The sequence below is a fragment of the Ostrea edulis genome, chromosome 1 (assembly GCF_947568905.1).
Source record: "Ostrea edulis chromosome 1, xbOstEdul1.1, whole genome shotgun sequence".
Taxonomy (NCBI): Eukaryota; Metazoa; Mollusca; class Bivalvia; order Ostreida; family Ostreidae; genus Ostrea; species Ostrea edulis.
In genome coordinates, this window is record NC_079164.1 from 108,535,880 (window position 1) to 108,559,944 (window position 24,065).

At 34.9% G+C, this 24,065-nt stretch overlaps 3 protein-coding genes across 5 annotated transcripts; 1 reads left to right on the forward strand and 2 right to left on the reverse strand.

Annotated features, from left to right (window-relative positions):
* Positions 1 to 178: 178 nt before the first annotated feature.
* Positions 179 to 6,829, reverse strand: LOC125666038 (cytochrome c oxidase subunit 4 isoform 1, mitochondrial-like). 2 transcript variants are annotated; one of them, XM_048899146.2, is made up of 5 exons: positions 6,710 to 6,829; positions 5,118 to 5,310; positions 4,539 to 4,703; positions 1,232 to 1,363; positions 179 to 452 (listed from the first exon to the last, which is right to left on the reverse strand). In XM_048899146.2, exons 2-5 carry the CDS (start codon positions 5,302 to 5,304, stop codon positions 256 to 258), a joined length of 681 nt encoding a protein of 226 aa, XP_048755103.2. In that variant the 5' UTR covers positions 5,305 to 5,310; positions 6,710 to 6,829; the 3' UTR covers positions 179 to 255. The 2 variants fall into 2 exon arrangements, with proteins under 2 accessions (XP_048755103.2, XP_056009223.1); XM_056153248.1 differs by lacking the exon at positions 6,710 to 6,829 and adding an exon at positions 6,328 to 6,446.
* Positions 6,830 to 6,959: 130 nt separating this feature from the next.
* On the forward strand, positions 6,960 to 8,504 carry LOC125666027 (protein SYS1 homolog). Its single transcript, XM_048899124.2, has 3 exons — positions 6,960 to 7,488; positions 7,576 to 7,643; positions 7,785 to 8,504. Exons 1-3 carry the CDS (start codon positions 7,291 to 7,293, stop codon positions 8,026 to 8,028), a joined length of 510 nt encoding a protein of 169 aa, XP_048755081.1. The 5' UTR covers positions 6,960 to 7,290; the 3' UTR covers positions 8,029 to 8,504.
* Positions 8,505 to 11,893: 3,389 nt separating this feature from the next.
* LOC125666022 (vacuolar protein sorting-associated protein 35-like) lies at positions 11,894 to 23,225 on the reverse strand. Of its 2 annotated transcripts, XM_056153246.1 has the most exons (18): positions 23,073 to 23,225; positions 20,641 to 20,742; positions 19,850 to 19,946; positions 19,462 to 19,585; positions 19,070 to 19,255; positions 18,710 to 18,926; positions 18,377 to 18,460; positions 18,152 to 18,261; positions 17,775 to 17,871; positions 17,328 to 17,476; positions 16,599 to 16,643; positions 16,290 to 16,497; positions 15,319 to 15,474; positions 14,643 to 14,765; positions 14,344 to 14,523; positions 13,563 to 13,799; positions 12,969 to 13,112; positions 11,894 to 12,542 (listed from the first exon to the last, which is right to left on the reverse strand). In XM_056153246.1, exons 1-18 carry the CDS (start codon positions 23,073 to 23,075, stop codon positions 12,363 to 12,365), a joined length of 2,442 nt encoding a protein of 813 aa, XP_056009221.1. In that variant the 5' UTR covers positions 23,076 to 23,225; the 3' UTR covers positions 11,894 to 12,362. The 2 variants fall into 2 exon arrangements, with proteins under 2 accessions (XP_056009221.1, XP_056009222.1); XM_056153247.1 differs by lacking the exon at positions 16,599 to 16,643.
* Between the last annotated feature and the right edge of the window lie 840 nt (positions 23,226 to 24,065).

A 24,065-nucleotide genomic window follows, 5' to 3' on the forward strand; every position in this document is an offset into this window, starting at 1 on the left:
AATGCAATCAATCCAAACTATATGTAATTTGCAATATTTCCAATAATAAGTGTCTATCAAGCAGATCTTGTTGTGTCCTTTACTACTCATTAATCTCTGTGTATTTCTAGCATAAACTCCATGAAGAATAATATAAATCCTGTAGATAAGCTATTTTTGTTTTGAAAGACAAAATAAATTCTAATTTTTCATCAGTTTATTGTAAACAAACATTTCAGTGACAATTATGTTAAGTTATTTCTTGTCTTTCAAATTTCACTCTTCACTCAGACGTCTCACAGATTTAGATGTTTCCTTTGTGGTAAAGATGGACCAGGTGGGTTTGAACTTGTTGTTTTCATAGTCGTACCATGAAGCAATACCATCCACTGGCTGAACTCTTCTCTTGATCAGGTACTCAGTCTGGGCATCAACCCACTCATTGGTCACAGTCTTAGGCTCATTTTCTGGATCTGTTGGAAAATTTATATACATATATAATCTAGAAATTAATATAGAAAAATCCACACAAGCAATAGTATAATGAAAATATCACAACACTGATTGAATATATTCCACTCCGACAATAAATTGCTTGGTTACACATATACACAATCATCGGATCTTTTGATTCATTGTGTAAATGAACAATTTATTACACTCCTGATGAAGAATGAAGCTGGTTGATTATATTCAATAGGTGATGTGATATTTTCATTATACATGTATATAATATATGGATGGTCTTTACTTGTGACCTTTTGACTAGCAAATAAGGTTATCTTATGATGTTACATAACTAAAGCTGAATTTGTATTTGAAATTTCGCCCATAATCCAAGGTGGTACAAACAGATGGCCAGACATACATAAATACCCTTGTTTCCGCTAAAAGGCATAGCTTGTGTGGAAAACAAATTTTAAACATTAGACCATAACTCCTGCAAAGTTGGGTTGGTCATGATGAATGTTGTTCTAAGACTAAGTGAAGTTACTCAGAAAATACACATTAGAATGTCAAAGCAATGAGTAACCAAGAATATAGTTATTATTTCATTCAAAATGGAAACATGTCAGAACTCGAACCTGATCCGTAATGCATTCATATAAAATGTGGGAGTAATTGTGAGGTCTTGGGTAACGATACGTCACTTGGTGGCAGGGGATTTAAAAATCCTTGAATACATCAAACAAAACTTATAATGTAATATCCAATCTGAACAGTCTCTTCAAGTGACACCTGTATAACCTACCTGATACTCCAATGACACCCATGACAAAAAATACCAGCCCAATCAAGATGGCATTGTCTCCCACACATCTCTTCCAGTCTCCTGAGGGAGCCTTGATCTCTTCCAACGTGGAGTTGAAGCTAGCTCTATATACTGCAAAATTAAAACAGCAATATCATAAATTAGTTAGCATTAATTTGGAAGTCTTCAATGTACTTCAGATTTAATATCCCAAATAGTGTAACAGTTATCATTTTGAAGTTGGTATATGATAAAATGTGTGCCCACTGCCGTCGTGTAAATGCCAGTTAAAAATGTGAGAATTAAACATGTACATGTATCTACATTGTCTTTCAACAGGTGCAACCTCTGATCATTTAAGGAGGTACTCTACATCGTCATAATGGCTGACTTCCTTCTAAAACATGGTGGAAAATATAAATATCAACAATATTTGTCTATTCATTTAAAAATTTCTCGCCTAGCTGAGTAGCTCAGTAGGTTAGCCCGCCGACTGCTAAACTGTAGATCGCGTGTTTGAGTCCAGCTGGGGTTTTAAATTTTTCTCAGATTGCTTTCAACTAAAACTGTATTTTTTTACTAAATAAAGTAAATTTGAAAATTTTCAGTTTCAAAATATTGTTGTACATATTCTCCAATTTTCATCCATATTAAATTTCCCTGGTGTAACATACTCCTTAAGGTGTTTTTCATGTAAGAGTTATCTGCCTTCTAAGGCTAAAAACATCTCAGTAACATTTTTATCACCCTAATACAACTCCTTTACAGTCAAGAGGTTAAAATTTGTTACCAATCACATATCAGACCTCATGACTCAAAATTTTGTAAGTGTCTTCCTTTAATGGTCAACTAACTTTGTATTAATATTCAAGTTTTTTTTTTCACAACAAAATGAAGACAGACAGATAGTTGACAGGACACTAATTTCTATATGGTTTCCGCATTTTGAATCCTTAATTAAAAATTCTATATTTCATTCTGTTCACATGAGGTTATCATAAAATTGAATAAAATGAACCCTCAGACCTTTGACCTTGTGTAAGGTATTGAACAGCAGAACCTGACAAGCATACAGTATTAAAAACAGACTTGGTCAAGTGCATAAATCTCTAAAACTACGAAATGACCAGTATAAATGTGGTTTTTATTGTTATCATTATTAAAGGTTAAATGTAAATATTATATACTTGTCAAGTGATACAATATATATTTCAATCAATTATATAACCTCAGAGTGTTTCTGAATGCTGCTTTTTCTTTTTTTCTTTTTGGTCTGACAAAATTTTATGTCTACCTATGTATAGTCTGAACACAAAAAACTTCCACTCACTAGAACAGAGACTGTGTTTTTAAAAATTTTCAAGCTCTCTCAATTACATTTGAAATCTTAATTTACAACGAAATATTTCCTTTCAATACATATACAGTGTACATTTCTAGAAAAATGTTTTCTTTCTGTTACATACTGAGCCCAGGGGTCGAAATTAACTTTTTCTACCACAGGCTAATTTTAGCCTGTGGGTAAAAAATCCACAGGCTAAAATGAAAACCTACAAGCTAAAATAAAACTAATGAAGCAGTGCTCTTTTTTTTCTCTTTTTCCTATTTTTTTTAAATCAATGATTTTTCCCATTATTACTGAGCCTAGTGGGTCAACGGGCATTGTTTGGACAAGACAGTATTAAAGTTACGTAAGTCATATGGTGCAATGTTTAGGTCTCTTGACCATTGCACCTCTAACAGTCTAATCCACAACTTGTTTACTGCAGGTCTAGATCCAGTCTTCCAATTTCATGCCACATTGATCAGGGTTGTCACTAGTGATTTTTTAAAGCGAATACAGGACTCGTGGTTTTATAAGCAGCATGATCACGAGTCCTATGAACTATTTTGATAATCGTCTACGCGGTGAGCAATACACTCTTGTCATCACTACAACCCAACCTCAGTATGACAGTAAATTAAAAATAACTACCAAAAAGACTTGGTAAAACATAGACTTTTTTTTTTTAGATAAATGAATAACAAAAACTTCATATTTGGAATTATTCAATTTAATCACCCCTATAGGTGAACAGGACTCGTGGCACATGTCGATATGCGATGTCCGACCTCTAGAGCATTTGTTTGACTCTGAGTTTCTTAAAAAAATCATAAAAGAAAAATCCGAATAGAAACGGTTGTTGAAATCGGTCGTTCATGTAAGTGTTTGTATGATTCAGAGTGCAAGTTTAAGAAAAGCGAATAGCACATCACCGTATAAAACCGATACAAAACGATCATAGTTTGTAAGTCACCACTCGCTAAGATTTTCAAGTGTCCATTATTTTTACTCGCTATTTTTCAAATGTACTCGCATTTTGCGAGTATTTCTCGCTAATTTCGAGCCCTGCAGTGAGCTGTATTTTTGATTGTCTATTCAGACTTTTTGGGTCTTTATTTCAAACTTTACAAACTTTAAACATTTCTAAGAGTATAGCAGGAGGTATATATGCTATATACAAACTAACTAAGACTAGGGCTGGGACGATTCAGGGTTAGCTCGATTCGGTTCGGTTTCGATTCAGAACAGCACGGTTCGGTTATTTCGATTCGGTTCATGTTAGGTCCAATTGCTCTAATGACACCACAAAAATTAACAATTTTAATGAGTAGCATATTTGATTTTATTTTATTCAAGTTATATAACTATAAGTCGTCATTTGTAAACAGCATATCTATTCATAATGGCATTTTATAACTTTGATAGAAAAAGGAAAACACTGACATTCTATCAAAATTTGTTATATTAATGTGCTGCATCAGATATGGATTATTAAACAAATCTATAGTGAATCTAAAATGTATATGATATTGTTTTCAATGATATACAAAAATTCGACAATTCTATCAATTGGGTCTTTGAAAATCTCTCCTTTATTGGTTTACTTCTCTCTCATATAAACTGTCAAATCTGTGTCATTACCTACGATGTTGAAATCACTCCACCACTGACAGAAATGCTATATGTCATGTAAAGATAAATTGCAATGACCTTACGGACCATATTCTGTTGGTATCTGAGTGGTGAAAATGCTAACTCTCAACACAGTAGTGATTTAAATCTCTGTTGCATAAAAAACCACATGTTTTCAACATCATTCGGACGCCATATTTGTTGTTTTGGTGTAAGTAAAATCTAAACCGAACCGAACAGAAATCCGGAATTTGTAATCGGTGCATCGAATTGAATGGTATGAATCGCGGTGCACCGAAATTTTCGGTGCACCACACAGCCCTAACTAAGACACTGAATTTTTATGCTTACATGTTTTTTTCTCCTCCAATGTCAACTGTTTCCAGTCTCCCTTTTCTTTCACTCGGAGTTTTCCAATCGCCTCATCCACCTCCTTAAATCTGATGGCAGGGCAGGGCTGCATGAAGGAATCGGTGTAGTAGGGGATTTCTCCATACCCAACTATTTCTCTGTTACCTATAATCATGAATCATCTAATTATGAATTTAATACTCGAATTATCCGAATTAATTCATCAAGCCTTTCTGTTATTATATTCTATATGTTGCCAATGGGCAGTAATTCTATCAGGAAGACTAGGACTCTTCAGTACCGTCTTTATGCTCTTTACATACATGTACCCGAGGCACCCAATTCCATGACAAAATCAAAACCACTTTCCCTTGAGTCTACAACTGATCTTAGTAAACCAATAGGAATAACTTCTCATCAAGATTTATAATATATCAGGAGTTATCATTAATGATGATAAATTATTCTGTAAATGCCATGGTTCTCTTCGTTGGACCTACTACCAGACATCACTTCAGAAGACAGGTTATGGTTGGACTACACAACATTCAGATATTGTGTTTTTAGATATTCACTGACCTATCACCATGCTATACTCTTCTTTTCCTGGGTAGTATTCATGGCCTGGGAGGACAGCTTTAGATCCAGTGGTAGCAGGCGTATCCCAAGCAGTTGAAGATAAGGAAAATTTTCTAGAGGGAGCCACCCAGAGAGGCTGCTTGATGAGAGCTCTGTTGGCACTTCTTAATAAGTTGAAAGTACTCATTTTTGCCTATAAAAGTAGATATTAAGGGTGACAATTCAATTGCATATCAATAAGAAGAATCTGTTTTCCCAACCTTGTGATCATAAGTTCCCTTTCAATGGTTCACTTACAGATGTGTTCTGTAATGCAATTTTCAGTCTTTTGTGTTCAGTATAATACAATTTTGTATAGTTGTTAATTAACCATCAAACCATAGTTAAATTGCGGTTACTTTTTCAACATTAAGTCATTTACTTAGTCATTAGCCCTATGCCAAAAGCTATCAAATATACCATAGTTGTTTTATCAGAGGGATAAAAAATAATTTTTTAAATGTTTTGCATGTTGTGCACAGAAATTAAGGGGACCATTGCTGAAAATTATGAGACATAGAATATATTCTAAAAATGAATTTGGATGGTTTTACAGGGTCGTAAAAAAAAATCCCAAAAACACGTCAAGTTTACTGAACTTACTGAGTGGTGTTTCTAAGCAGTTTTCATGCAGATCATATTTAATATCTTATCAACACATAAAAAAAGTCAGGTGACTGAGGTGAGGTACGAATTGATCAGATATCCTCTTAAGTAGTTAGTGCTATGAGTTATTGAGTTAATTCTGTAGTAGTTTATAGTACCATTAATAGATTCCAGTTTATCAATATTCATTATTAGTGTTAAAAATGTATAGATCTCAAGGATTTATCAAAGTAACTACCTGTAAAAGGTCATTTCTCCTCTTGACAAAAAATTGTTTTTTAGTAATTCCCCTTCAACAGGTAACCTGTCAAATTTCCCTTCAAATGTAGAAACTACTTGAGATTGAATGAGAAGTTTAACAATAACATTTTCATATATTCTACGTCATATTTTTCATTACTATAGACTTAGAAAATACATAATATTCAGTCATTTATATACCTGTTTTGAGATACTATATCTGAGGACACTCCCCCACCCCCCACCCCCACCCCACAACCATCTCCCCTGGAAGCTCATCACTACATTTTCAAAATTTATCCATAAATATGAAATGGGTACTAACAATTAAAAACTGGTGTCTGGTTTTAGATCTGCATAAGTTTGTTTTGCTACAATCGATTGTCCCTGAATGACCAGTCAAAACATGCACGTTTATTAGTTCTTCACATCAGTGCTACGTTTCTTCCTACACTATGAAGGATGCATTAGAAAATGAAATTCAACTGTGAAAATGTTCTTTACTATGATCATATCATTTTCGCCACTATGATTAATTTAATAAAGATGACATTACATTGTTCCAGAGGAAACTCGAAACGAAGGTCATTGCCATTCGCAGCTGAGACCTATGATTTGAATTTAGAATAATTTTTCATATGTAATATAGTTAAAAATGAGATATATTGTAAAATGTATATGTTCTCTGCGGAAACATGCATACTTACCAAATGAGGAGAGTGCCGCACACCTTCGTCCACGGAAGGTTACTTCTACTAACCAGACTGATCGAAGTCTTTCAAGTGTTTGCAAAGCGGAGCGTGTGGACGTGCAGTTCAACAGCAAAATCTGAAAAAGTTGTCTTCAGATTAAATAAGTTTTAGTTTTAAAGTAATATTGAATTTTTAAAAAAGAAAATAAATATGAACCAGAAGTTTAGTTTTCAATGAACGTTAACTTACTGCTTTTGTCATTATTAAAAAAATTTCCTTGTTTAGAATTTAATAAAGGGGTAAATATGGAATGACAGGGTTAAAACCAGAATAACGTTTTAAATAATAAGAATAACACTTGTATTTATATCTCTATATATATTGTACACTTATAGTGATTTATAGAATAAAAAAATATGGACTGGCTTACAATGTTGCAGTTAGCAGTAATTAGTCAAATCCAGCTGTAAAGCATTCAATTGACAATGATCGTGAAATGACGTTGGCTGGTAGCGTAGTGTGATCCATTGCTCCGACAGTTTGCTGATGATAAAAAGTACTATTCCTTATGTTGGCGTGCTTATTTACAGCATGTGATGTTTGGCCTTCTTAGGAATAGGTTTATGAAAATGAATGGCGGACACTTTAGGAGCCATGTTTGGGATCCTAAGCTACTATGTTTACAAATAGTGGCTATGCAATGCCAGTTTTACTTCTTGTTTGGGATGTGGACCTACCTGATGGACATCATTGGCAGGTTTGACGCGTCAATGGACCAGTTGTTTACACAAACGGTAAATTCTTGTTATTGTCAATTTGAAGTCATGCACATTATATTGTTGAGTAACAATTTTAAACTATTTCTGAATGATTTTTTCCAGGATTTAGACTTGCTTGAAGATTCGGGGAGAGTTCAAGTTATTGCTTTCCTTTTGAATAGCCTTACAAGGTAAATTGTTTTCCTTGGGTGATAACTAAAGTTTTAGAACCATGAGATCCGACTTGACTTTGATATTGGGGCATATTCATTCATTTTAGGATTTCGGTGTAAATTTTATATTCATGTGTTAAAATTTGATTTATTTTCCAGTGCTGTAGCCTTGTGGTACATTGTCCAAAGAGCAAAACTATGTTTGGACTTTGCAGTGACAGCCCATTTCTGTCATTTCCTTGGATGCTGGATTTTTAATCGCCACATTCCACAAACACTCCCTTGGTGGATTCTGAATGTGATTGGATGCGCTATAATGACTGTGTGTGGAGAATTCTTGTGTATGAGAACAGAAATGAAGGCCATTCCACTTTCAATGGCAGGGGCCAAAGTGGATTTGTAAATGTCCACATATCCACAAACTTAATCATTGCATTACACTTGCTCTGTCTGTGGTTCGTGGCATGTACATAATTATGTCAAGTGCTACAGGAACTAAACGATTAATTCACACTCGACTAGTAACTCATGAATAACTTTAATCAGAGTAAGGGTGTGTTATTTACAACTAGATGTTACCTTGATAGTTTTTGTTTTGGTACCAACTCCAATGTTTGGAGACGCTAAGTTGCTGTAAACGTTATGTATGCCTATTTTGATGAACAATTTATTATAAGGGAAATTTCAAATTGCTTTTAATCCTTACCATGATATTAGTTGAAAAATTAGCCATTGAAACTTTATAAGTAAGTTTTGACCAGAAGTCGTGTTTTTAGTACATGTGCATCATCCATCATATCATATGATCTTGGAAGTTTTATGAAATTCATTTTAAATATTGACATTTAAGTTATTTTGAATAAAGGTCTTCAAGTTCGAGACATCTTACTGCCTGTTAATGATTGTAAAAACGAGAAATTTGATAAATTATACAGGTACTTTACAGAATTATGATAAACATGTTTGGTGATGGAAGTTTTCCAATACTGTGCAGTGCTTAACTCTTGCATGTATCTGCTATCCCTTGGATAAGAAAATGTTGACTGGTTGACTTGACTATCAAAATCTTAGTGAAGTAGTTAGTAGTCATATTTTTGAACACCTCATATATCCAGGATCCTCCGTATTTAGATCAACTAAGTCACTATATTGCTATCCACATCAATCTGTCATTATCTATTGTAAACTTTTAAAAAAAATTTTTTACTTCTTCTCAGAAACCACCTGGCCAATTTTCATAAAACTTCCTGTGGAATATCTTTTGTGGAAGGGGAACAAAAATTGGGAGTTTCGTGATTCTTGTCCTATTTGGAAACAAGGGTAGGGGTGAAACTTCTAGGAATTGTAAATCATTTAAAAATATTCTTTACTCCTTGTTGTCTGGCATAAAACCTGGGTGTGTAGTTGTACTGAGCATGAGAGTCTCTACCAAGATTATAAAATTTATGGTTTAAAGGCGAGGATCACAGTGAAAACGCATTAAATGTTTTATTATTTTCTTCTTTACTCCTGATCATCCAGGAAACTAACCTAATGTATAGTTGTATTAAGCATGGCATCCATTATGTATATATTGGTTATTATTTATTAAGCATGGCATCCATTATATATGTATTGGTTATTATTTATTAAGCATGGCATCCATGCTTAATACAACTATGCATTTGGTTAGTTTCCAAAAGAGTGGAAATCATTGTTCCTGTGTCAGAGGTTTAAGCTGTAGATGGGGCTATATGGACCATGTAAATACATTAAATGTTTAGAAAACTATCTTTATTCCTGAACATCCTATAGTCCTATTCAGCATGACATGATATGACCGGTCAACAGGGGATGCTTACTCCTCCTAGGCACCTGATCCCACCTCTTCTGTTGTGTCCAGGGGTCTGTGTTTGTCCTATTATTAATTTTGTTTTCATTATAGGAATTATGACATTGATCACTGTTATCTTCACTTAATCATCCTTTACCAAGTCTGTGGAGTTCATAGGTCAGGGGTTCAGTTTTTAGGGTGGGACTACCTGTATATGGTTTTCATTATGAAGATGCATTAAAAGTTTAGGAATCCTTTTCTCCAGAACATTTTGGTAACAAACTAGATGCATATTTGTATTGAGTATCAAGACTGCTACCAATATTGTTAAATTCATGGCCAAGGAGTCAGGCTACAGGGAAGGGCTTAAGTATGTTGCTATTTCTATGAAAATTTTCTTTACTCCCGAGTATCAACCACAAGAACTGGGTAGTAATAATGAGCATGGAGACCTCTATCAAGATTCTGAAACTTGTAGCCCCTGAACCATCTCTAAAAATCATCATTACTCCTGATCATCTATAGAGTTCATTCTTTGCTTATGACAAGACAATGTGTCATGACCTGAACTAAGGTCAAGGTCATTGTTTTTATCTTAAATTCTGTTATAACGTGTTTCTGGATATTTTTTGAAATATTATTTAATGGTGTACTATCTACTGATATTTACAAATAAAATAATGGTTTAAACTGAATAAAAAAGTACATGTCTGGGGCACAGCTCAATCTAGCAGTTCATACTTGGCAAAAAGGTTTATCATGAGCGTAAGAAGATGAATTAAATGACCTTTTCGACCACAAGGACATCCAGTTCGGAGTTTTAAAAATGCACAATCTGCACACAACACTTACAATTTATAATGTGTTCCAGATTTTGCGATACTCGGGTAAGCGTCAAGTCCCTTCGACCTCATTAAAAAAGGGAAATATGAGTACATGCCCCTTTAACTAAACCCTTGCTGCAATGGCCTTGAGCATATGGCATAGGTCCAAATTTTGTATTTCTATAGCAGGTGAAATTTCTGTGGGAGGGGAATATTCTTGCATAGATGTAAAATGCCAACTTTGTCTTTTTGCAATATGAACACTTGTTATAAGCCCCCAGCCAAACAACCTGCAATTTTCTTGAAAATATTCTAGGAAATCAAAACCCTTGCCATATGCACATCTTCAATACTAATACAAACACTTTCTTAAAATATATTTTGTTTTTGTGAAATTGAAAGTGCTCCAAATCACACCCCGTCCCCTTAATGTACTGCATGGTATGGAGGAGAAAGCATGAGCAGGAACAAAGACATTATGAACTGCACTTTGTGGAAAAAGATTCAACATCGATGTGACCAATTTCATTGTTGTATTATCTTCGCTACCCAATGGTTTTCAGTCCACTCTGACTAGTGAAGATGTTACATGATACAAAAACAATGAGTGGGAGAGAACATACTCTTGTACTAATCTCCGTTGAGATTTGGCTCGGCTGAATATTTGGACTGACGCCTTCATCGGTGAAGGCGTCAGTCCAGATATTCAGCCGAGTCTAATCTCAACCAAGATTAACTCTTGTACATGAAAAAAGCTTTAAAAAAACCCCACTCCTCTTTGATCCACTGTAAATTGTAGAAAAATATAAGATCCGTGGGTCAGAACAGTGTGAACATCATTAAATGATAATGAAGTATTGTACAAAATATCAAGGCTATCTGATTATCCATATAGGAGAAGATTTTACACCCTCCACGTCTCTTAGATCCACTATAACTTTAAGGATAACAATTGGAACCTCCTGTCCTAACAATATACACATTTGCAAACGGCAATGAAACATTGTACAAAATTCCAAGTCTATCAAATAAGCCATATAGGAAAAGTGTTCACGAGCTATTTTACATCCTCAACCCCTCTTAAATCCACTATAACATTTGGGGAAATAATTGGATCCCCACATTCCAACAATGTGCACTTCTACAAATGACGATGAAGCATTGTACAAAGTTTTAAGTCTATCTAACAAGCCATGCAGGAGGAGAAGCGTTCAGAAAAGTTTGTGATAGATGGAGGACATAAAGTATGAAAACAATATGTCTCGCCTGGAAGAGGGGAGGCATAATAAGACAGTGAAAAACCTGGTGCATGTGACCATTAAGGTCCATGGGTCTCTTGTTTGATAGAAAGCCTATTCAATGAAACAAAATAACCTCTCTCTACCATATTTAACAATGGAGAGTTCAAGATATTCTTCTACTGCAATATTCCTTGAAACAGGTGACATAAATTCAAGGGATTTGCAGATTTTATTTTATAAACATCTGTATAATCTTCCAATCTGATTAAAATAAGATCTTTGATCCGCTCCGTTATTGTTATGTCGCTATTGTTGTGTAGCGACATAACAATAACGGAGCGGATCAAAGATCTTATTTTAATCAGATTGTATAATCTTCCAATGTTAAAGTGTAAGTTATATATTCATTTATTTATCAAACAATTGTACAACATATATTTAACATTGAATGGAATCTACATTATGCATAATATACACATTTTGTTTCATGGGTGGGTTTCCATTAGTCCAATCATGCATTTTCATGTACAAATAGTGGAGAATTTTAAAATAATTTATACAGTTACATGTGTATTTTTGAATGCATATACTTCATCTGAAAACACACTTAGCACTAGTTAATTTCAGCTATCACAATACTGGTACTTAATTAATGTTGTTACACACTGATGTAAGAATTCTGTAGTCTGACATAAAATACAACACTAGATGAAAAAAAAAATTAATTCACACATATCTCTATAAAGACTTCTAACATCAGGATTTGCAGTGCTAGACAGAGCAGTGCTGGTACTGTCTACTTCTTTCCAGCACTGAAACAATGTAAACCATCCTACAGAGCATGGCGAGATGTTAAAAACTACAGCACTAATTCCTCATAAGAAGGCCCATCTGTTTCGGTACTGTCTCGTCGAAGTTTCAAATGTTCTACAGTGTTCTGGAAATGCTTGTTTATTTGTTCAGTCTCCTCGTTTGCTTCTAAGTTGGGCAACGTCTCTTTAATTTTTGCTATCAACTGATTCAGTACCTGCATTGTTACCTGTAAGGTAGAAACAAATTCATTTTTACACGTACTGCAATTAAGAGTTGTCTTGAATACTGAACTTAGGGGAGTCGGATATATATATTATACTATGGTGTATAGTTGGATATTTTTACAATTTTTGTAGTAGACCTACATACACGAGTGCTGTAGAAACATTAAATTTCATGGGGGCTTAATTTCTGTGGATTTCGTTGATACCCCTATCTCATGAATTACAAACCACAGCGAAATACAAAATTTGTATGATGTGTCAAGGTACGAAAATCATATCCACGAAATTACATCCCAACGAAACTGCATAACCTTCACTATCCACAAAAATTGCCCCCCCCCCCCTCCCCCCCTCATGAATTTAAATGATTCCACAGTATTTCATAATTACTGTACAATTTACTAAAACCAACTAATCATGACACCCACCTGATCATTGCCTTTTTCATAGTAGTATATATAGTGATTTAGAAGCTCCACAAACAGCTGGACTTGAACAGAGTTATCCATGCACTGATTGCCGATCTTTACTCCTTTCTTCAGACAGTCAGACACCCTCTTCCCATCTTGGAGCTATGTAAAAAGGAAGCAAAAATTGGTATCAAGAGCTGTCCAACAAGTATCCTAAAAATCAGGCTAAATAATTGCTGAATTTTACATCTATCATTAAAGATCCTTTTTATTCAAAACTGCATATACATGTAAGTTGTTTAAAATTTATTTCATGCTGCATCCATAATTCATATATCTGAAGTGCATGTATTTACACAAATCTTGAGTTCTGTCGCAACTTCTCTCAAAATAAACCCAAACAGGAGCACCATAAACCTCAACATCTTGTAAACTGAATGTAGTAAATATTGACATTATGCACTCACTAATTTCATTACATGTACTAATACTAAATCTCCTAAAACATCGTTGTGAGTGGGACACAAATTCCCGTGAAGACTAACAATTGCTCAGTGGCTAGAAATGATCTGAATACACTATGAATATATACAGTTCTCTCCCACTGCTTACCTCCCCTTCCTGTGCAGTAGATTTCCCGGACCAGAAGAGGTGTGAGCATGTGCAGACACCACGACACTGATCTGGCTTCTTAAGGAGTTTGGACGCTGCCAGAGCACATTGAGTTCTGAGAGGTTCATGATTCTCATCTCCAAAACAACTCATTTGTTCCAGTGTTCCGATGATGAGCGTAATCGCAGCAAGTTGAGCTTTGCTATCACTGATTTCATCTTCATACAGAGAAAATGCCTGCAAGAAGATTATTTTATATCTTAATTTCATAGCGCTAGTACGTGCCAATATAAATATTAAGTTTATTCAGAGCAGTAAGCAACAAAATACATTTGAACCCTTTACACAAAATAAGCACTGAAGTCAAATCAATTAATCAGTGCATATGACATACGGAGCAGAAACCTCCCTAAACAAAACTATGTCTAAAGATGGCTATTACACTCCTTTAACTGCCACACTCCTTTAACTGTCACACTTATTATCTGATACATTCATGTTGTTCTCCTGAAATAGTGGAGCAGATTCAGATATGTCTGTATGCTATGTTAGAAACCTATTCAGATTAATGTTGAAATAGTGGAGCAGATTCAGATATGTCTGTATGCTATGTTAGAAACCTATTCAGATTAATGTTGGAAAGTTTGTTGTATTTCATTCTGTACAAATATAGCCACGTTTATAGCAAACTTAGCGGACATTATATTAACCATGCTAATGGACCAGGTTGAAATGAAATGTACAGAGTAAGTAAGCATTTATACTAACAACTGTTAGATACCTGTGACATAAATTCATAGGCTACTGTTTCGTGGTTTTCAAACTCGATCTCTCCAGCTGTCATTGCTCCCTGAAGAAACAGTCTGAGTGGCATCTCTGCCATGTCTGCCTTGATTAAGGCTCCTATAGTCTGGTGACAGAACTGGAATATCTTTTGGCATTTCTTCTCCCAGTTTTCATCCTACAGCCATAAAGATAGAGGAGTACAGTAAATATTTTGATTCATGCAACACTGTATCTTTAATACTTTTTAATTTTGTTGTAACACCCCCCTTCTATGAGTTTGACACTAAAACTGACCTCTTCTTTTGCGTCCTTGTATCTCATTGCTAATCTGTATGCAGCAAAGACAATGGGTGGAAGAGTAAACTTGATTCTTTTGTCCCCTCCACTTCCAAAATGCTTTCTAGCTGTATTGATGATCTAAAATTAAGATCAGACACTCGTTTGAAAATATATAGTGAAATAATCAGTGCCTGATGCCAATATTGGAATACTATTCCCATAAGATGAGTAAAGTTTTAATCTTTAGACACTTGTATGAATTGCAAATAAAAACTCCTCATAATTATAATCCTTAAAATTTTCTTCAAACTAAAGGATTGGTGACAATCTAGAACCCATTATCTTACTAAATGTTGTTGATTTGTGACAACCTAGAGCCCATTATCTTACTAAATGTTGTTGATTTGTGACAACCTTGAGCCCATTATCTTACTAAATGTTGTTGATTTGTGATCACCTAGAGCCCATTATCTTACTAAATATTGTTGATTTGTGACAACCTAGAGCCCATTATCTTACTAAATATTGTTGATTTGTGACCACCTAGAGCCCATTATCTTACTAAATATTGTTGATTTGTGATAACCTAGAGCCCATTATCTTACCAAATATTGTTGATTTGTGATCACCTAGAGCCCATTATCTTACTAAATATTGTTGATTTGTGACAACCTTGAGCCCATTATCTTACTAGATATTGTTGATTTGGATCTTCTGCTTGGAGTAGGTGTATAAATCTTCCCATGAGCACCTGCTCCTCAGCAAAGTCTTCTGGGTCGTCTGGTTCTGTTGGCTGATCACTCTGGTCTTGTACCAGGACATTCACAATGTTAAGAATGCTGTCCACCTACAACAAGGACATTCACAATGTTAAGAATGCTGTCCACCTACAACAAGGACATTCACAATGTTAAGAATGCTGTCCACCTACAACAAGGACATTCACAATGTTAAGAATGCTGTCCACCTACAACAAGGACATTCACAATGTTAAGAATGCTGTCCACCTACAACAAGGACATTCACAATGTTAAGAATGCTGTCCACCTACAACAAGGACATTCACAATGTTAAGAATGCTGTCCACCTACAACAAGGACATTCACAATGTTAAGAATGCTGTCCACCTACAGCAAGGACATTCACAATGTTAAGATTGCTGTCCACCTACAACAAGGACATTCACAATGTTAAGAATGCTGTCCACCTACAACAAGGACATTCACAATGTTAAGAATGCTGTCCACCTACAACAAGGACATTCACAATGTTAAGAATGCTGTCCACCTACAGCAAGGACATTCACAATGTTAAGATTGCTGTCCACCTACAGCAAGGACATTCACAATGTTAAGAATGCTGTCCACCTACAGCAAGGACATTCACAATGTTAAGAATGCTGTCCACCTACAACAAGGACATTCACAATGTTAAGAATGCTGTCCACCTACAACAAGGACATTCACAATGTTAAGAATGCTGTCCACCTACAACGTACAGGTATATGATGAAATGAGAGGATTATATTCCTTAATCAAGATACAATCCAAAAGAATGTTTGAGTAATAAAACAAAGTAACACCATGTTCAGTTCAAATTCACATTACCTAATTTCTCTTTTCATTTATAAACCCATGAGAAATAACAAGGATGAAACATTACCTGATCCTGTGTGGGTATACAAGTTTCATTTTCCAGCACATTGTTGATGAGATAGGAGCACATGATTTTCCTGCTCTGGTAATCAAAATAATCAAAAATGGGACCAAAGTGTTGCAATTCCAGGACTGTCAGAATATTGTTGTAGGAGTCTACTGGGATCTTCATTAGTTTCATCAGTTCCTTGGAAACCAGACTGCCATACTCCAAACTGAAAATAAGATACAATGGGTAATTTAAGTTCCTCTAATTTAAGGATGGTACACAGAATGCAGATGTCAAGTTTCAAAATCAGAAATCATAGTAAGTTACCATATCATAGGTATTTTCTGTGGTTGTTCCAATTTTTGTAGATTTCTGCAAATTGCATAAATCTTCAAAATGTACAAATGAAAAAATATTCCAAACATTTCAATGAGATATGAGATAAAATTGCATTAAAAAATTCAGTAGTTCCTATTGCAAGGTACTTGCACACATGACTTCATCTATAATTTGATTACTATTAAGTGGTTCTATGTTTATGGGGATCTAAAATAAAATTTGATAACTATTCACAGAGGCAATGCAATAGATAATAGTTGATAGTAGTGATAGAGTTTGTTTCAGTTCATATTTAGTAGACTAACTGCCATGCAATGTTTCTACTTTCAGGATAAAAGTTTTTACACCTGCGATAACATTTTTGGTAGTAAAACAAAATCACGAAAATTGAAAATGCAGAAATCAATGGTGCTTTTTAGGGATCAAATTGCAAAAATTTTCAACCACAGAAAAATACTTAATATATTGTAAAAAGTGTTCAAAATATAAACATTGTGATCAATTATTAAATATTCTATTTCAATAATGAGCTCGGAAATAAAAGGAGAGGTGTTTGTAATAACACAAAAGCCTATTTTCTACTTTTCAACATCTAAATCGTAGGTCTTTACAGAGTTTAAAACGAGGTATCATATGCTTATATTCGTGAAGTTTTCCCACCCTGTAGGCTATTACGATTCTAATATGCATGTAAATGCAGCTCAATAAAATACACACTGATCCAGATTGTGTCTGTTGAAGATATCCTCAGTTGTTTCCAGTACTTTGTCAACATAGTCCACTTTATCTGGGTAACATTTCAGTGCCAGGTTAACCAGCGCCACCTGTAGGGCAACAATGTCCTCGGGAGGCATGTCGGGTCGATTCTGACAAAAAAATTATTGAGACACAATTCCACAAGTATTCAGAATACAGTGGAATCATTTGTAATTTAGTTTTAACTTTGAGTAATGAGTCAATTTCAGGGCACTGTCTGACAACTCCAGTTAGTTTTATACATACAGTGCATATAAACAACCTTCTTTTTAACAAAGAAAAAAATCTTTAAAATTTTTAGTGACATTGAAGACGAAGAATCAACCGTCACAATTAGCCAGCTTTAATAATACAGGATTTATAGACCATGATTAAAGCATCTAATTTCTTATTTTAAAATCTATTCACCTGAATAACTTGCGCTATCTGTTGTGAGAATATATCAAAGAGCTGAATCTCTGGGGGAATTCCTGATCCCTCCTCATTCTGTGCAAATTGGGCAAGCCTGAGAAACAATTGAAAATTTAAATGTTCTGTAAAACTGAATGCTGTGATAATTGAATGTGCAAGTAACAATGGGAAAACATGAGGTTACATGTATCAACAGCCGACGCTATTACAAAATCTCGATCTTAGCCAGTATAATATGTGTACATACTGCACCATCACTATCCACAAAACTTTTACCTCTACGAAGAATTTATGATTAACCATCATGGACAAGATTCATGAGGTTTGAAAACCTTAAATATAATGTAAAGTGAAATGGGGAGAGAACACACTACCTGTCTACTAAGGCTATAATGACGTTTTTCACATTGACACTCTCATGGAGTTCAGCACAGGCTTTGAGGAAAGGATTTAGAGTCTGTAGATGGAAATCATCTGGGAATACCTATCAAAGAGACATCATTATAAACATTCTTTTTCTGTTTTTCTGTAAGGCAAAATGTTTCAATACTACAGTGTAAATATTTCTACATGTTTGTTTATACAAAGAAGTATTAGACCTGGATAATACACTCCATCAAATACTCCTGAGCAATGGGGTCTCTGCAGGACACAACTTGTTCCAACACTGCAGGTAGAACCACCTGTAAAATTAAGAGAAAGCTTGCAACTCTGTGTTCAACTCCCAAGAACTCTATTCAGTGTTCAACTCCCAAGAACTCTATTCACAGTGTGCAATTCCCGAGAACCTTATTTACAGTTTACCAAAGAACTATGTCCGGACAGAGTCAGAAGGAATTTATCACATTGTTTCTCATCTTTTCATGGCAATGAATATATGCTATTCTATATGATGTCTTCACATGCAGCCTATCAGTATACACGTATCTGACCTTTTTGTACTTGTCCATATCAATACACTCCAGCTGACTAAGCCGAACGAGATTGGTTCCCACCAAAATTCGGAGTTCTCGTCTCTCCTGTTCACGCTTTGTGCGATCTCTTGTGTGACCCTGATGCTGCATGCGAACCCAGAGCTTGTTCATCTCTGAGAAGTTCAGAAGGATAAAGTCAATGGAATCTAGCACTGTCCCATACTCATAGTCATTTCTGAAGAAGAAGAAAATTGTAAAAGACAATGTCTGATCTACAGAATCTTTCTTTTAATATGGTAGATTCCTGATTCATTATCATTCATATGCATACCAAGATGTCATTGTATTTCTGTCACTAAAATGATTGTATTTATTTACGTGGCTTGTTCTTCTTCAGTATCAGGCAGCACATTCTTTGTACAAGTCAGTAGGTAATTTCTCAGAAAGAGGCCCCTCAGGGGATGCTGTACACCTCGACACATTTCCACCAAGTCTTTCAGAATGTCTTTACGGGACAGTTCATTAGACTTAATGTACACTACTCCCACTGTAATCAGCAGGTAGCTGAAAAACAAATGCCAGCATTAAATAAATTACTCTAAAACATAAGTATCACTTCTGTTACAAAAATAAAACTTACGGTACATGGTATACTGGATTTGACCCATCACATAAAACTGGCAATTTTTTCAATGCACTGTATTTTTTTTTTTTTTTTGGACGAAATGTATTGTATCACAAAAATGTCAATGTCACAAACTTTTACTTACAGCCTGGGAACAATATTTCCTGCATATTGAACAAGTTCATACAGATCTGCAACTTTCCTTCCTTTTTGAAATTCATCACAGAGGTACAGTTCTAAGTGTCTCAATTCATCAGAAATAGCCATATCTTCCCCACAGTTAAGAATTCACAAAAATGACAATTTTCCTCCATATAGCCATATACAATGTGATCAATGTCATCAATACCATATTCACAGTTTGTAACAGAACTAAACTAAATTTGAATACAGGTAATACATTTGTGGAATTTGGGAAAATAATTTCAGAGTGACATGAGGAACAATACTAGACATGATATCTATTAATAGTAATTCTCAAGATATCTACTACGCCTAACACCGTACATGTAAGATTGTCCAGAGTAGGATACATAATTCATAGTAGCTCTTTGGTGATAAAAGTGAAGTTCTCAGTTCTCCAAGCATTGTTGAAGCATGCTTCAGTCCATCCATTAATTTCCCTTTGTCCTGTAAGACCAAAAAATTACAATCATGAAAATCCTTACATTTGACACAATCTACAAATTTCAAATAAGAATATCATTATGAATAATATCTAAATTTAACAAGATGTGTTTGTGAAACACAAATGCCCCCAATAATGACCAATTCTAAAGATGGCCAATGTCACAAAGACAAATATCTTGGTACCAGTAAAAAGATATTGTCACAAGAAATGTTCATGTGCAATATGAAAACTCTAATATGAATTTACCATTTAGAAGTTATGACAAATGTCATTTTTTTTTAAAGTAGGTCAAACTCCAAGGTCAAGGTCACATAGTCAAACATTTTGGTACCCACAGAAAGGTCTTACTGTTCAAAAATTATTAGCATGATTAAAGTTTCAGACAGGATGTCAGAATGACAGAAACAATATGCCCCCCGATCTTCGATCTGGGGGAGGGGGGGGGGCATAAAAATTACTCATTATACAGTAAATTGGAATTTATTAATTTTTTATTCTCTGATGTGACAAACAAATATCTTAGTAAAAAATTGCTATTTTAACACTTTAAATCATCAACCCTGTTTAAATTCCACAAAGATCATGAGATTGAAAATATCTCAGAACACAAAACTTTACAATTTTGATGTAACTGCACAATGATTCCAGTCAGCCTTGACAACATATTAAAATGATATCCTCGCTAATCCTTACCAGACATCTTTTCATTTGGAATGACTGGTTCTTAACTATACTGATTCCCTCTTCCAAAAGCTTCTCCTGTTCTTCCTGGGGAGACATCTGAGGTGTGGAAGGCTAAATTGAAAAAGTCCAACATGCATTCAACAAAAAACATGTTACTGTAAAAATTCAATAGTCCAAGCAAATAAACCATTGTATTTTTCTTTCTTTGACTAATAAAAATACATTAGTATTAATCTTTTTCCATTCATAAGCAATCTTTCAGTAGTAAAAAAAATGTCCATACAATGCTCACCTCAGTACATGTAATTGTTTTCAACAATTCACAAAATATTCAATAATTTTTTTATAAGACTGGACTAGAGATACACCCCCTTTGTAAACCAATGAACTCATCTTGTCAAATGGAACAATGAAATATAATAGTTCATGTCCAAGTAAGGATCTCGATGGCTTTCAAAACCATTTCAGAAAGGGCTGGGATAAAAATGATCCTGCCTGGGAATTCTGTTACATACCATTAAACTTGCCTTGTCACAGGGACCAGGAAAATATATGATTTAGGGGTAGGGATTTCAAGATATTAGAAGATTGCTGAAAGGGAAGGTTTAGAATTGGCCTCAAAGACCTCTGTTGTATACATCAAACTTTCCTTGTCACAAGAAAATATATGGTTTAAGGATCAGGATCTCAATGGTTTTCAAGATATCGGACCATTTCTGAAAGAGCAGAGCTGGAGATGGTCTTCATGGGAATTCCATTACACACCATTAAACTTGCCTGTCACAAGGAATATGAAAATTTATGGTAATTTTTAGGGGTAGGGCTGGAGATGGTCCCATAGTTTCTTTGTCATTGCATTCCCCTAGTCCATTGGGTAAAATGTCATGATCTCTTCAGAATCAGATGCATCAGAAGAATTTTAACATTGGAGCATCAAACTATGATTGGGGAGGGTTCAGGGTATCCCTCTCCTGATACCGAAAAATATGCTTAAAAATTGAATCAGGAATGGCGTAATCTTGGATGGAACCTCAAGAATTACATATTATTTACATATACAATGATTAACAAGACAGTTTTCTAAATCCTTTACAATTCCTAGTTATTACACCATTAAAAATGGGCAGGGGTAGGAAACATAACCTCACGTCTTGTACAACATGTATTAGTGTACGAAAGAGCAACCCTGAAAATAGTTTCTGTGGAAACGAGGGGGTAATATATATTCGGTCTTTCCTATCCCCCTCTGATAGGGGGATAGGAAAGACCAAATATATATAACCCCCTCGTTTCCACAGAAACTACCCTGAAAATAACCACAATGTAACTGTGCTAGGAATTATTTCAGCATACAGCTCCACGGCGGCGTCATTGTGTGTTAATACTGAGCAAAGCTCGGACGGGCCAAAGGCCCGTCCGCGAAGCAAGGCTCTAAAGGCAACACATATATATATGTAAAATAAAAATAAGAAAATCTGCAAATAAATAGAGAAAATCTCTATATACGTTCACTGAAAATTTTGTGATCCATATGGACGCCGCCATTATGCTTTGTTCATTAGTTGCTTCTACAGTTATTTGTGTTTTAATTTTGAATGCCAAAAATACAAGACTGACGAGCAATTTGTAATTCAAACACCCAGTTTGTTAAAAATGAATGATATGATTTTATTGTTACAATCTTTAGCCAATCATCAAATAGAAAACAGAAATACAACTAAATATATGAACGAGTTCATGAGTTTCTTTAGATAAAAAATATACAATATACTTACACTTACTTTTTTTTACCACTTTGAATTGTGTGTATTGTGGGTGTATTGTTGTTTATAATTGTTTGATTTGAAAGAGAAAAGGTCGAGGCTAAATGTGATGTCACAATGCATGATTTACGTCGGCTTGCGTTATATTCCCCGCTTTAAATGAATAGGCGGATCCTGAAAAACTGTGATCCTTGTATCCCCCTTTGATATTTGGATGTTACTGGCTACATCTGACGTCACTATGCCCCAGTTCGTTTGCTATTCGTAGGTGACGTAATGAGGCCTCGACGGGGAGTTTGATGTCGGCTGGTGCTATATTCTCCGCGTTAAAGGAATAAGCGGATCCTGTAATTATCCTCATAAATATCCCCCATTTGATATTGGGAGTTTAGCGCAAGGGGAATTTCATTCATAATGCATATTTTTAAATGAATTGTAATTTGCCGTACTGAACAGAATTATGACTATCACTTGGGACACGCCAATGACCATTTCATGCTTCGCTCGGTCCAACGGTCACACCGTATATATTAACCAGAAACACTATGTTTGGTCACAGAATTAATGTATGTTAGAAAACACTGCATATTGATTACATGTAAGCAGGTTCTACTAAGATTATCGAAAATATACACAAATACATTATTTCATACTTTGTTATGAATATTCATGACTTACCATGTTTCTTTGTCAGCGTCTGGTTTTTGTTCAGCGATTACTAGACTATGAAATACAAGAAGGTTTGCCACGTTTGGTAATTGGTTTCCTCTTCCCTTGAATTCAGACACCCACCATGTTTTGGTCATGTGACGTGGGCGAGACTAAAATCAAACACAATATCTACAACCTATATCCGGATTATTGTAAAATCATCCAGGTCAGCACTGCATTGAGAAAGCCGATTAGGATCACTTAAAAAACAAAAACCTTTATCCTAACAGTAAGTATATTCTTGTTTATAACAGTAATAAACAAAATCATTAAAAATACTCCCAAAAGACAGAATTCAGAAATTTAAGATCGACTTTACATACTCGAGATAAAAGATACCACATAGTCCTCTACATCTGCTTCGCACTTAGAAATGTTATTGAAAATGAATAATAAAGGCAATCTAACAACCCAACTTTATAACAAACGGGATGATTTCAGCTTCTCCATCGTCAACTTCCCATATATTCCAATTTTTGTTTATATTCCTCAACTGATTCAATATGCATGAGCTTGTTCTGCGTATGATCGGTTTTTAAATCAAGGTACGCTACTGACAAACAAGTTGATGTTACAGGGTTTTCAACAGTCTCGTATAGAGTCAGCATTTCGCAAATTCTATGGTCGTTATAGCGACCTAGTTTGCTAATACAGTAGACCAATTTACATACTTGGGAAGTATTGTAAGCAAAACAGGTGGGACGGAAGAAGACATTAATTCTAGGATAAGCAAAGGAAGACAGGCATTTGCCGTGCTAAAGCCTGTATGGAAATCCAAAGTACTTTCTACAAATACAAAAATCAGAATATTCAACACAAACGTAAAATCTATTCTACTCTATGGGTCTGAAACCTGGAAACTTACCAAAGGACTCCAACACAAAATCCAGGTGTTTGTCAATAAATGGCAGTGGATTGGACATACTTTGAGAAAACCTGTGAACAACATAACAAAACAGG

Coding starts and splice junctions, on each gene's coding strand:
- LOC125666038 (XM_048899146.2), bottom strand. CDS start 5,304: ATGAGTACTTTCAACTTATTAAGAAGTGCCAACAGAGCTCTCATCAAG. Junction 1,364..4,538: donor ATTGGAGGAGAAAAAAACAT/GTAAGCATAAAA, acceptor TTAATTTTGCAG/TATATAGAGCTAGCTTCAAC. Junction 453..1,231: donor GGGTGTCATTGGAGTATCAG/GTAGGTTATACA, acceptor ATTTTCCAACAG/ATCCAGAAAATGAGCCTAAG.
- LOC125666022 (XM_056153246.1), bottom strand. Junction 18,262..18,376: donor TGATGGAGTGTATTATCCAG/GTCTAATACTTC, acceptor TCTCTTTGATAG/GTATTCCCAGATGATTTCCA. Junction 13,113..13,562: donor CTACTGCACAGGAAGGGGAG/GTAAGCAGTGGG, acceptor CTTTTTACATAG/CTCCAAGATGGGAAGAGGGT.
- LOC125666027 (XM_048899124.2), top strand. CDS start 7,291: ATGTTTGGCCTTCTTAGGAATAGGTTTATGAAAATGAATGGCGGACAC. Junction 7,489..7,575: donor ACCAGTTGTTTACACAAACG/GTAAATTCTTGT, acceptor GATTTTTTCCAG/GATTTAGACTTGCTTGAAGA. Junction 7,644..7,784: donor CTTTTGAATAGCCTTACAAG/GTAAATTGTTTT, acceptor TTTATTTTCCAG/TGCTGTAGCCTTGTGGTACA.